The sequence below is a fragment of the Dama dama genome, chromosome 14, assembly GCF_033118175.1.
Source record: "Dama dama isolate Ldn47 chromosome 14, ASM3311817v1, whole genome shotgun sequence".
Taxonomy (NCBI): Eukaryota; Metazoa; Chordata; class Mammalia; order Artiodactyla; family Cervidae; genus Dama; species Dama dama.
The window spans coordinates 67,276,364-67,288,551 of record NC_083694.1 but is presented as its reverse complement, the minus strand read 5'-3'; the positions used below and the strand labels follow the sequence as shown (position 1 = coordinate 67,288,551).

Genomic DNA, 12,188 nt, shown 5'->3' with positions numbered 1-12,188 from the left:
GAGGTAAATCCACGCACCTATGGACACCTTATCTTTGACAAAGAAGGCAAGAATATACAATGGCAAAAAGACAACCTCTTTAACAAGTGGTGCTGGGAAAACTGGTCAACCACATGTAAAAGAATGAAACTAGAACACTTTCTAACACCATACACAAAAATAAACTCAAAATGGATTAAAGATCTAAACATAAGACCAGAAACTGTAAAACTCCTAGAGGAAAACATAGGCAAAACACTCTCTGACGTAAACCACAGCAGGATCCTCTCTGACCCACCTCCCAGAATATTGGAAATAAAAGCAAAAATAAAAAAATGGGACCTAATTAAAATTAGAAGCTTCTGCACAACCAAGGTAACTATAAGCAAGATGAAAAGACAGGCTTCAGAATGGGAGAAAATAATAGCAAACGAAGCAACGGACAAAGAATTAATCTCAAAAATTTACAAGCAACTCCTGCAGCTCAATTCCAGAAAAATAAACGACCCAATCAAAAAGTGGGCCAAAGAACTAAACAGACCTTTCTCCAAAGGAGACATACAGATGGCTGACAAACACATGAAAAGATACTCAACATCACTCATTATCAGAGAAATGCAAGTCAAAACCACAATGAGGTACCATTTCACACCAGTGAGAATGGCTGCTATCCAAAAGTCTACAAGCAGTAAATGCTGGAGAGGGTGTGGAGAAAAGGGAACCCTCTTACACTGTTGGTGGGAATGCAAACTAGTACAGCCACTATGGAGAACAGTGTGGAGATTCCTTAAAAAACTGGAATTAGAACTGCCATATGACCCAGCAATCCCACTCCTGGGCATACACACCAAGGAAACCAGAACTGAAAGAGACACATGTACCCCAATGTTCATCGCAGCACTGTTTACAATAGCCAGGACATGGAAGCAACCCAGATGTCCATCAGCAGATGAATGGATAAGAAAGCTGTGGTACATATACACCATGGAATATTACTCAGCCATTAAAAAGAATACATTTGTATCAGTTCTAATGAGGTGGATGAAACTGGAGCCCATTATACAGAGTGAAGTAAGCCAGAAAGAAAAACACCAATACAATATACTAATGCATATATATGGAATTTAGAAAGATGGTAACGATAACCCTGTATGTGAGGCAGCAAAAGAGACACAGATGTATAGAACAGTCTTTTGGACTCTGTGGGAGAGGGCGAGGGTGGGATAATATGGGAGAATGGCATTGAAACACGTAAATTATCACATGTGAAACGAATTGCCTGTCCAGGTTCAATGCATGAGACAGGGTGCTTGGGGCTGGTGCACCGGGATGACCCAGAAGGATGGGATGGGGAGGGAGGTGGGACGGGGGTTCAGGATGGGAAACACATGTACATCCATGGTGGATTCATGTCAATGTATGGCAAAACCAATACAATATTGTAAAGTAAAAAAACTGAAAAATAATTTTTAAAGAAGATGCAATTATGTAGGATACTGAATAGCACATAGACCTTTTTAAGATAACTTGGCTTTAGGGCCTAGAGGCTCTTCTTTATGCTCTGTATAAGTAGAAATTTAAACTGGGGACATATGTATTTTATAATGTACACCTTCATGTTCAAATACTTCTCAACCAGATACTATATTTTAAATATTTGCATGTTCTCAGAATCTAAAATTGTAGGGACCATAGGTTAATATGTACTAACACTTATACACAGAAATAGAAAAGAAACATCTTTTATCCTTATTTAAGATTTAGAAACATTTTTATTACTTTAACCTTTTTATCATAGTTATATGTTGTTAATTATCTTTTTTATTATTATAGTTAAAAGCTGGAGGGAAAACAGGTTGATCCTATACAAGCTGTTCAGGGTTCACACAGAATATGTCTTACTTTTAAAAGGATTACAGAGGGGAGAAAAAGATTCTTACACAACTAGGATTTTGTTAGTGTTTGCTATGTCCTTGGCAACAGGTAGCACTAGTGGTAAAGAACCTGCCTGCCAGTGCAGGAGACGCAAGAGATGTGGGTTCGATCCTTGGGTTGGAAAGATCCTCTGGGTTGCATGGCAGCGCATTCCAATATTCTTGCCTGGAGAATCCCATGGACAGAGAAGCCTGGTGGATTACAGTCCATAGGGTCACACAGAACTGGACATGACTGAAGCGACTTGGCACACACGCAGGCAATGCTCTAGGCACTTACTGTCTCTCATTTAGTTTAGTGTATGTTAATTCTTACATAAATTCAGTCAGATATTAGATGAATTTTTAAAACTCCATTTAAGTTAGCTTCCTCTTAATAGAGGTTGGAAAACGTTCAGTCAACATATTCCTTGAAAAAAGAGCCTTTTGTATATTTGCAAATCATTAAAGTTGCTTTTAAATCATTGCCTTTCTATAAGTCAAACATTTCTAGTTCCTTTAGCTTTCTGTATAAGTCTTATTTTCAAATACAGTAATACATTACAAATACATTAATAATCTCTGCTGTTCTGTGTTGTACCTTCTAGAACCTTTTATTGGTTAAGACCAGAATTTTATATATTTGAACTATCATAGGAAAGACACAGTACTGAGTAGAAAGGGAAGATTATCCTTCATTCCTTATAGTTTTTAGTTATCAGTTTTTAGGGTGCTTTTTGGCTTATAGGACTGGGAAGACCAGCCATACACTGAGCATGCATGAAGTTTGCCGTTTTGTTAGAGAATTAAACTCATTGCTGAAAGTATCTGTTGTCTTTTGCAGCATGGTTTCTTAGGTTCTTGGGGCAAATCAATTTTTCATGTGGAAGAAGATAGAGAAACTTTAATACAGAAATAGTTTCTCAGCAGCTGTGATTTTTCATTCAGCAAATACTTACCTGTTGTTTTTAGGCATTACTCTAAATATTGGGGGTAAAGTATTGAACTAATAAGCAAACTGTCTTACATTCTTGGGGGAAAGAATAACTAATACTATGTCAGGGTGTGATAGATACAATAAAATAAAACAATAGTTCAGGATAAAGGGTATAGAGAGAGTGACTGTGGAGATAGGATGCAGTTTTATAGAAATGTCGTCTTAGTTGTGCCAGTCTTAGTCTTAGCTCTGTAGATCACTCGTGTTTATTCTGCTCCTGATTGGGATTATTCAACATGTGTTTAACTTTTTGTCATCATCTCTTCAGTGGTGCTAAGTTGGTAGCGTAAAAGCAATTCACTGCGAATCCTGACTGGTCGCTTAATTAATGTTCACTCTGTCAGGTAAACAATGCTGATGAAAGCTCTGTAAGAAATAACATGTCATACCTGTGATAAGTGCAGGTTTCAACTGGGTATGTGATGTAGAGGGTGCATTTTGATCTGGAGCTTGATGTCATGTAAGTTTCCCAAAAGACATGCTATTACTGTTAAAATTAATAAGCCTTAATTAAGCCCTCCATTTCTGATGCACATCTTAAGAGGGAGAGTGTATAAGTTAATGCATGCCATCCTTGACTCGGGATTGACTTGGTCCCACCTTACCATGGCTTTTAACTTGGGATCTGCATAAAGATTCTGCGTCTCTGATTCCATACCCACCAGCTTCTCCCCTACACTGTCGTCTTCTTGAGACAGGTTCTACTTATCTTATAAAAGCCTTCCTCTTTCTTCTTGTCCAAAATTAAATCTCGTGCAGGACTCAAATTGTGTGTCCTTAAAACTTTCCCTGTTGACCTTATGCCACAGTGATATAGCCCTTTTCTGAATATCTCCTGCACTCATAGTTCTTGTGTATATACCATCTTATATGTTTTTATTTTTGTCTTACCTCCCCAAGAAGTGAATGAGCTTTACAGTGCCTACTATCTGTTCATACTAAATGTAGCTAAAGGAAGACTTATTTTTTCTACCCCCAACATTTCTGATGCCAAATATATAGGTTTTCCACACCAAGAAATTCTCCAATTCTCACTGGGTGTCCCATAGTTTATTCATTCTGACACTAACTACCCGCAGTTAGCAAGGACCTCTAGGGTGAAGGGCTCAGTCCAATAAGACTATTCTTCACTGAAGATGACAGTCATGATTCTGGGCCTCCCATCCGTCTAACTAACTGGCTATAAATCTGAGGTTACCATGACCCACTCTTCCAATTCAGTAATTTGTTATAAGAGCTCACAGAACTCAAGGAATCACTTTACTTACTGTTACCAGTTTATTATAAAGGATAAAACTCAGAAAGAGCCAAATGAAGAGAGGCATGCATACGGTAAGGTGTGGCAAAGGGCTCAGGTTTTCCATGTGCCACCCTCTTAGCACCTTGATGTGTTTACCAACCCAGAAGTTCTTAAGACCCCTTTGCTTAGGGTTTCTGATGGTGGTGATTGTTGTTCAGTCGCTAAGTCATGTCCAGCTCTACCTCTGTTGCCAAATTGACTGTCCTGGTATTGCACTACTTGTCTTCAAGTAACCCTGATTTGGGGGCTAAAGTATACACCTGCCAATGCAGGAGTTTGATCCCTGGCTTGGAAAGATCCCCGGGAGAAGGAAATGGCAACCCACCCCAATATTCTTGCCTGGGAAATCCCATGGACAGAGGAGCCTGGTGGGCTACAGTCCATGGGTCACAGAGCTGGACACGACTTAGTGACTAAACAACAATAACCTTTAGGGATGCCAGAGAGAAGCTGTAAAGTGCTTTAAGGAAAAGGTGAAAGTTCTCAGTTGAATAAGGAAAGAAAAAAAGCATATGCTGACGTTGCTAAGATCTGTGGTAATAAATATTCTATCTGTGAAATTCTGAGGAAGGAAAAAAAAATCACACTGGTTTTGCTGTCACACCTCAGACTACAAAAATTATGGCCACAGTGCGTGGTGAGTGCTCAGTTAAGCTGGAAAAGGCATTAAATTTGTGGAGGGAAGCCATGAACAGAAAAGGGTCCAGTGCCATTCAAGGTTTCAGTCATGGGGAGGTGGTGCTTAGAACTTAGCACTCAAGGTTAAGAGGGAAGTACTGTATTTTTAAGATGCTTAGCACTTTTTAAGTAGAGGCTTATTAGGGCGTTTAGTTTATTCACTGTGGTGCACAGACATTTATTTCTGAGCCCTTCACTTATATGATTTGGTTAATTATTTCTAAAGTGTGGATTAGATATCCTGGTTTCGATTTAGTTACTTTTTTCCCACTGTAGTTTTATATAGAAGGACTTGAAATTTTTCTCTTTTTTAAAACTGATACTGATACATTGTCCCTTACAATTCAGTTTATTCTTATCTGGAGGTTTCTGATCCTGCATTTAAGGAACTCTGGAAATTAAGCTGAGGTAGTTTGGTAGACCACTGAAGAAAGGTTCCCAGTGAGTATGGAGTGCAAAATAGTCTTCTGACTTAAATATTTTATGGGCATCGTCTTTGTTTTCTGGCTCCTGTAAGTTAATATTTTCAATGAATGATGCAAAGCAATAAATCCAAAATGTACCAACTTAGGAGAGCAAATTGTGCGTATATATTTAGTTTTGAAAAACCTGTTACCAATTCACCCCTTTTTATAATGAGATCTGAAATCTCATTACTGAGTTGTTAAAGGAGGTGTGTTTTTGATATGAATTCACATAGGGTGATTCTGTGATAGGCTTCATCTTGGCTTTTATTTCATTTTGTCCTTCAGTTGGTGTATGAATTCTTCTTGAGATTTTTGGAGAGCCCTGATTTCCAACCTAGCATTGCAAAGCGATACATTGATCAGAAATTTGTACAACAGGTAAGGAATTCTTCTGTCTTAAATTTCCTTACATTCATTTCAGCAGTGATTTATTAACTTGGGATTAAAATGGTCTTTCAAAACTTTAAGGATTTCTTTTTAACAGCACCTAATATTCTTGCCAGATGATGAGAATAAAAGTAAAGTAGCTTTGAGAATACAGGAATATTTTTAATCAAGATTCGCCTTCTGTTATATCAATTAAATTATCCTGTCTAAATCCTAAATTTTCATAGTTGTTTTATGAAGACCAGAAAAGCAAGCCTTGTTGGAATATCTAACTTAGAAAATTTGGTATAACTAAGGGGAAAGCATTTTTTAAATTTTTAAGTCTTTGAGCTTGAACTTGACATATGGTTCTAAGCACTGTGACAGAGAGGGGGAAAAATAAATACGGAATTATTTTTAGAAGTTTGGGCTTTATGTCACTACCTTTTCTCCCGTACTCCTTCCCACCTTATGAATTCTAGCCTCCTAGTTCCTGAACCACAGATAAAATACTTAAGAAGGAAGGGCGCTAAATATATGTGATACCTTCTTTCTTTTTATAAGTTGATTGTTAGCTGGGGCTTGGGTTTTTTTTTTTTGTAACCTAATACTTAAAATTAGTTTCTTAGAATGTGTTCATTTTTATTTTCAAAATCTTTCCAATAACTTACAGGCATCTTTCCCCCAAAAAAAAAAAAAAAAAAGGCATCTTTCAAATACAAAGGACTTTGCTGGCCCTAGACAAAATTGTGAAGTAGACCAAACTTCTCTGAGTCCATTTTCTCTTTTGAAGTACTTAGCTGTGAGTGATGTCTCATTAGGAATTTGATACTCTCCTTTTCTAAAGTAATTAGCATATTAAAGGCAGAGGATGAGTGGAAGGGCAGTGATGAAGTGCTGAGGCCAGGATATTTTTTTTTTTTTTTTTGAGGCCAGGATTAAAGATCATTACAAGGACCTTTGCTGCCTTCTTCCCACCATTGTGTGTCCCCTAGGATAAAGCTTATACCAACATGAGCTCCACATATTGGAGTTAATTTCTGGTCATCTGCCGTAGTTACCACGTAAAGTATTTTCTCTAGTTGCTGTGAAGTATTGATAAATGAAGAACATTATCATTGTCCTTTAACCTTTCAAGTATTTCTTCAAGAAATACTAGGTGTGTGTTAACTGTAAAATCTTAATTTCATTTCAATACCAAGTTAGAAGCAGTCATTAAATGGAGCTATGTTATTTTGGTATTAGAGATGAATGCATGTTTCCTTCTATAGTTCTTGTGTGCTATGGAGGAAATACAGTGTATTAAGGAACTTTAGTAATGCTGTGTTAAATTGTATTTAAGATAATATCAGGTTGAGTGGAACAGTTGCCGTAGGGCTTCTTCACCCTGGAGCTTGAGGTATTTTGGCTGCTGGATTATTCAGGGGTTTTGAGGGGGAGCAGGAAGAAAGCTGGTAGGATAGGACCCATTTTCTACCTTCTACTCTAAATGCCTGAATTATCCGAGAAGCCAAGGCCCCGTAATTTGTTTCTAGCAGTTTATATCACTGTGCTTTCACAGATCATTGCTCTGAGTTATTCTTAGTGTGTTGCTTTAATAAATATTACTATGACATTTCTTGGCTTTTATATTTTGAAATTATTTAATTAGGTGGTAAGTTTAAGACTTAGAAGTACAGGAGAAAAATCTGAAGTATAAATTTGGACATTTGTTATTGTAAGAGAAGAAGACAAGTATATAATTCCAGGTTATGCTCAAATCATTTCCCAAAGGAGGAAGCTAAGAATTGTTTAGTGCTTTTTATGTGCCAGGCACTGCCCTTATCTGCTGTTATGTAAAGAGCTAGATCATGTCCAAATTTGCAGAGCTGGAAGATGGCACAATCAGGATTTGATTACATATAAATAGATTATAAATTTGATCATATAAAACAAATTGTTTTATTTATATTATAATATTTCAAAATATTTACTTAAATAGATTTTCTACTTAGCTAACAACTGTTCTCTAATACTTCACATTGACCCCGAGGATCAACTTGTATCATATTATATTTGTTCTTGAATTAGACATAGTGACCTGAATAATTAAGGATTCCTTTTATTAATTTCAAAGCATATTTTCCAAGTAAACCCAACATCAGAAACTTGTATTTGAGTGTCTTAAGTGAATAGCTTAGCTATTTTAATTAGAATAATTTGAAGTGACTTAATTAGGTATACTAATACAAATTCTTATGCTTTATGGATATTTTTAGCTGGAACCTCATGCAGTACTTAATAATCTGGCAAACACCAAATGCAGACAATAAGCAAGACACTTTAGGATTATGACTGAAGTTATCACTGCTCTCAAAGACTACCCACTCTTGTAGAAGAGATACACAAATTAACAATTACATCTAATTCAATACAGAATGGAAAAGAAAACTTAAGGTTCAGAGCTTGCTATCATGACAGTAATTATTAGATTGATGAAAAAGTAATTGCAGTTTTGGACTGTGAATTTTAAATCATTATAACTATGCTCAAATACATGTTTATTAATAAAATAGGAACCATTACAAATCAACACATTTTTGCCACTGAGATATAAGTTTGTTTATTCCTGTAAAAAACCATGCTTTAGGATTCAACGAAGTCTTGAAAAGCATTTTCTGCCTTCTGCTGGTTGTGGAAGCATTTTCCCTGAAAAAAGTTGTCGAGATGCTTGAAGAAATGGTAGTGGGTTGTCAGGAGGTCAGGTGAATATGGCAGATGAGGCAAAACTTTGTAGCCCAATTCATTCAACTTTTGAAGCATTGATTTTGGAACTTGCAGTCAGGCATTGTCATGGAGAAGAATTGGGCCCTTTCTGTTCCAATGCTCACTGCAGATATTGCAGTTTTTGGTGATCTCATTGATTTGCTGAGCATACTTTTCAGGTGTAATGGTTTCTCTGGAATAAAGAAAGCTGTGGTGGGTCAGACTAAACAGTGACCATGACCTTTTTATGGTGCAAGTTTGGCTTTGGGAAATGCTTTGGAGCTTTTTCTCAGTCCAACCACTGAGCTGGTCATCAGCAGTTGTTTAAAATCCACTTTTTGGTGCACGTCAGCAGTCCATTCGCGAAATGGCTCATTGATGTATAATAGAATAAGAGAAGACAACACTTCAAACTGACAATCTTTATGATTTGCGGTCAGCTCACGAGGCACCCACTTAACTGAGCTTTTTCACCTTTCCAATTTCCTTCAAATGCCAAACGACTGTATGATGGTCAACGTTGAGCTCTTCAGCAACTTCTCATGTAGTTGTAAAAGGATCTGTTTCAATATTGCTCTCAACTGATCATTGTCAGTTTCCAGTGGCCAGCCACTGTGTTCCTCATCTTCAAGGCTCTCATCTTCTTTGCGAAACTTCTTGAACCACCACGGCCTGTACATTTGTTAGCAGTTCCTGGGCCAAATGCATTGTTAATGTTGTGAGTTGTCTCTGCTGCTTTACGATCCATTTTGAACTCAAATAGAAAAATCGCTTGAGTTTGCTTTTGGTCTAACATCATTTCCATAGTCTAAATATAAAATAAACAGCAAGTAATAAGTCATTGGGCTTTATTAGCAAAAAAACATAAAGCAAGAAACACATGTTAAAATGATATATAACATAACCACAGTTACTTAAAAATGTATTCCAATATCAAACAGCAGGTTTCAACAGTGCAAAACAACAATTACTTTTGCACCAACCTAATAACAATCCAAAAGTACAGAACATAAAATTCCTTGATGACTTTATAGGTAATTGTATTTTATAAATAGGTATATATTTTTTCTTAAGAAAATTCAACTTTTCATTCAAAACACAGTAATTTAAACTTATTTATTTAACAATTTGCAATCTACAAGCTTAAGATTCTATGTGTAGTTTTGACATACTATCAAAAAACATTTTTAAAAAAGTCTCAAATTTCAGCAGTTTAAAATTATGAGCTATGTTTAGTAGTCAAGAGTAGGACAGAATTTTAAAATGAGTGGGAAGGCAAAAAAAAATTACACTTTATTTTTTGAAGTGTTTATTTGATTTATTGTGCCTTTTTCAAAATGAAATAAAAGAAATACTCCTTAAGCTTTTCTTTAGTGCTATTATTTAACAACAATTAAGTGAATCTGATAAGGCGCAGAGTCTTTTAAAAAAATTTAAAGATTTTTGTGGGTTATCTTAAAATCAAAATTAGAGTGAAGTGTTAGCTCAATTATTTTTAAAAAGTAATTTCTCAGATTTTTTTTAAAGCTCCTGGAGCTTTTTGATAGTGAAGATCCCAGAGAACGTGACTTCCTGAAGACTGTTCTACATCGAATTTATGGGAAATTTCTTGGATTAAGAGCGTTCATCAGAAAACAAATTAACAACATTTTCCTCAGGTATATTATTTGTATATTCATATATAGCACTTTTTTTCCCTTCCATATTTTTTTTATTCCAATTTCTTTAGGTTAGTTTTTAATGTCTGAAACTTACAAACTTAACTGATAGTAGTTGAGTCATTTCTAGCCTATTTTGTGGATATCATTTGATTGCATCTAACTTTTTCTTGTAACTTCTCATCTAAGTGGATAGTACTAATGACAGTTTTTAATAGATAATACAAATGTTACTCATGTTTAAATTTTATTGAGAAGAATTTGTTTGAGCACTTGTTTAAAAAAAATCTGTATAAATACTGAACAATAGCTCTTAAAGTATTTTCAGTTGATGTTCTGACAAAGCTAATTAAATATATGTGGACCCTATCTTGACTACTTTATAAATGAAATCATTAAGTAGGTGCTTCAGAATTAGGTTTTTCTTTAATCTTTGTACCTTCTTGCATCTTTCATTCAGTTTAGTTTTCTGATATTTTTCTTTATATCTTTGTTTTAAATTCAGGTTTATATATGAAACAGAACATTTCAATGGTGTTGCTGAACTCCTTGAAATTTTAGGAAGGTAAGTTAGTTTTTTGTTCTTTTTAAGAATTAAGTAACTTTGAATGCTTTATGTATGAAAGTATTAGCTGGGATTAGAGAAATTATTTCACATTTTAGAATTTGAATATATGGTGTAAGGCATAGTTTCTCAACTGAATTCTTATTGTAGCTTTTTAGGGGGTCAGCACATTAAAGTGGTCCACACAAAGCGTCTGTTTCAGAGCAGACGTCCTGCTTTTGAAACTGTGGCGTATTTTATGCCTAATCTTGCCAGACCGCCTCAGAAGTTCACAGGATCTGATTGGGAAGAGATGAAATAAGCTATAGTGAATCTTTGATGAAGTTAGAGGAGTTCTTGTTCCAATGTTGATGGACCATTCCCATACATCTGTTCTTTTTAGAAGAATCTATAGCCTTTGATTTTAGTTCTATGAACTTTTCTGCCTTCTTGTTCACCACATAGCAGTATTAACCTGAGAGTTTAGACCCTCTATTTAAAGAATGGTTTTAGTCTCCTCTGTTAATATTTACGGCATGATTACGGAGAGAACTGTTCTTAATTTCAGAACTTCCAATAAAGTAAGAGAAACTACCCATTTACTTCAGCATATATTGAAAATTCTAACAATATTGCTATTGACTCTCCTGTGCTTTAGAGAAGAAAAATAAAGGCATAAATAAGTGATAGGCTTTATAGAAACCATAAAATTTCTTACTGGGACATTAAATTGGCAGTTCTCATTTTCTTTGGGGACCACTGCATGCCTTAGAGGAACAGGCTTCCTAGTGATAGTCTGTCTAACTTAGATTGCAGATAAGTAAGTCATTCAACACCAGGCCTGAAGCAGAGCAATTCCTATGTACTTGGGGATGTAATAACTTAGAAATAAAGTAGTAACTACGTAACCCTTCCCCTGCCTTTTTTTCCCTCCAGTATTATCAATGGCTTTGCATTGCCACTGAAAGCAGAACATAAACAATTTCTAATGAAGGTTCTTATTCCTATGCATACTGCAAAAGGATTAGCTTTGTTTCATGCTCAGGTAAGTAGCAGATTTCAGGTGAAATGAACATTGTTTCAAAAACCGATATATAGGCAGAGAAACTGAGAAATACTGAGGTGGAAATTTTAAGTATACTTAAGCAATTTGCTTTGTAAGTTGCCCAAAGCAAATTTTTAATTATATCATAATTTTTAAAGCATGATGGTATTTAGTATTCTTAAATAAGCTCAATGCATTTTAAGTATAGATATAGGAAAAATCAAGTTCTTTTCTAGTCCAGACCCTGACCTAATTAACTGTGTGACTTTGAATACCTCCCACATATTTGCAGAATGTTCTGTCTAGCCTCCATGACCTAGTTAGAGAATGATTTTGGTTTCTTCTGTTAACACTCAGAGAATATCATATCAGCATAGGCATACATGTTAGAAACATGCTAAAAAACTAAAATGTTAGCGCTAGTCTTATTTCACTCAGCTTTATTCATCTATCTGTTTATTTAGTGGGCTATGGTTACATTTCTGATTTATAAGAC

The 12,188-nt window shown here is 35.6% G+C and overlaps 1 protein-coding gene across 1 annotated transcript in view; it reads left to right on the top strand.

Moving 5' to 3' along the window:
• The window catches only part of PPP2R5A (protein phosphatase 2 regulatory subunit B'alpha), a 62,499-nt gene that overhangs the window by 40,312 nt on the left and 9,999 nt on the right, over positions 1–12,188 (top strand). The window contains exons 4-7 of the mRNA XM_061160999.1: positions 5,620–5,712; positions 9,973–10,103; positions 10,609–10,668; positions 11,584–11,692. Of these exons, the coding sequence (XP_061016982.1) occupies positions 5,620–5,712; positions 9,973–10,103; positions 10,609–10,668; positions 11,584–11,692 (393 nt within the window). The remainder of the gene's footprint in view (positions 1–5,619; positions 5,713–9,972; positions 10,104–10,608; positions 10,669–11,583; positions 11,693–12,188) is intronic.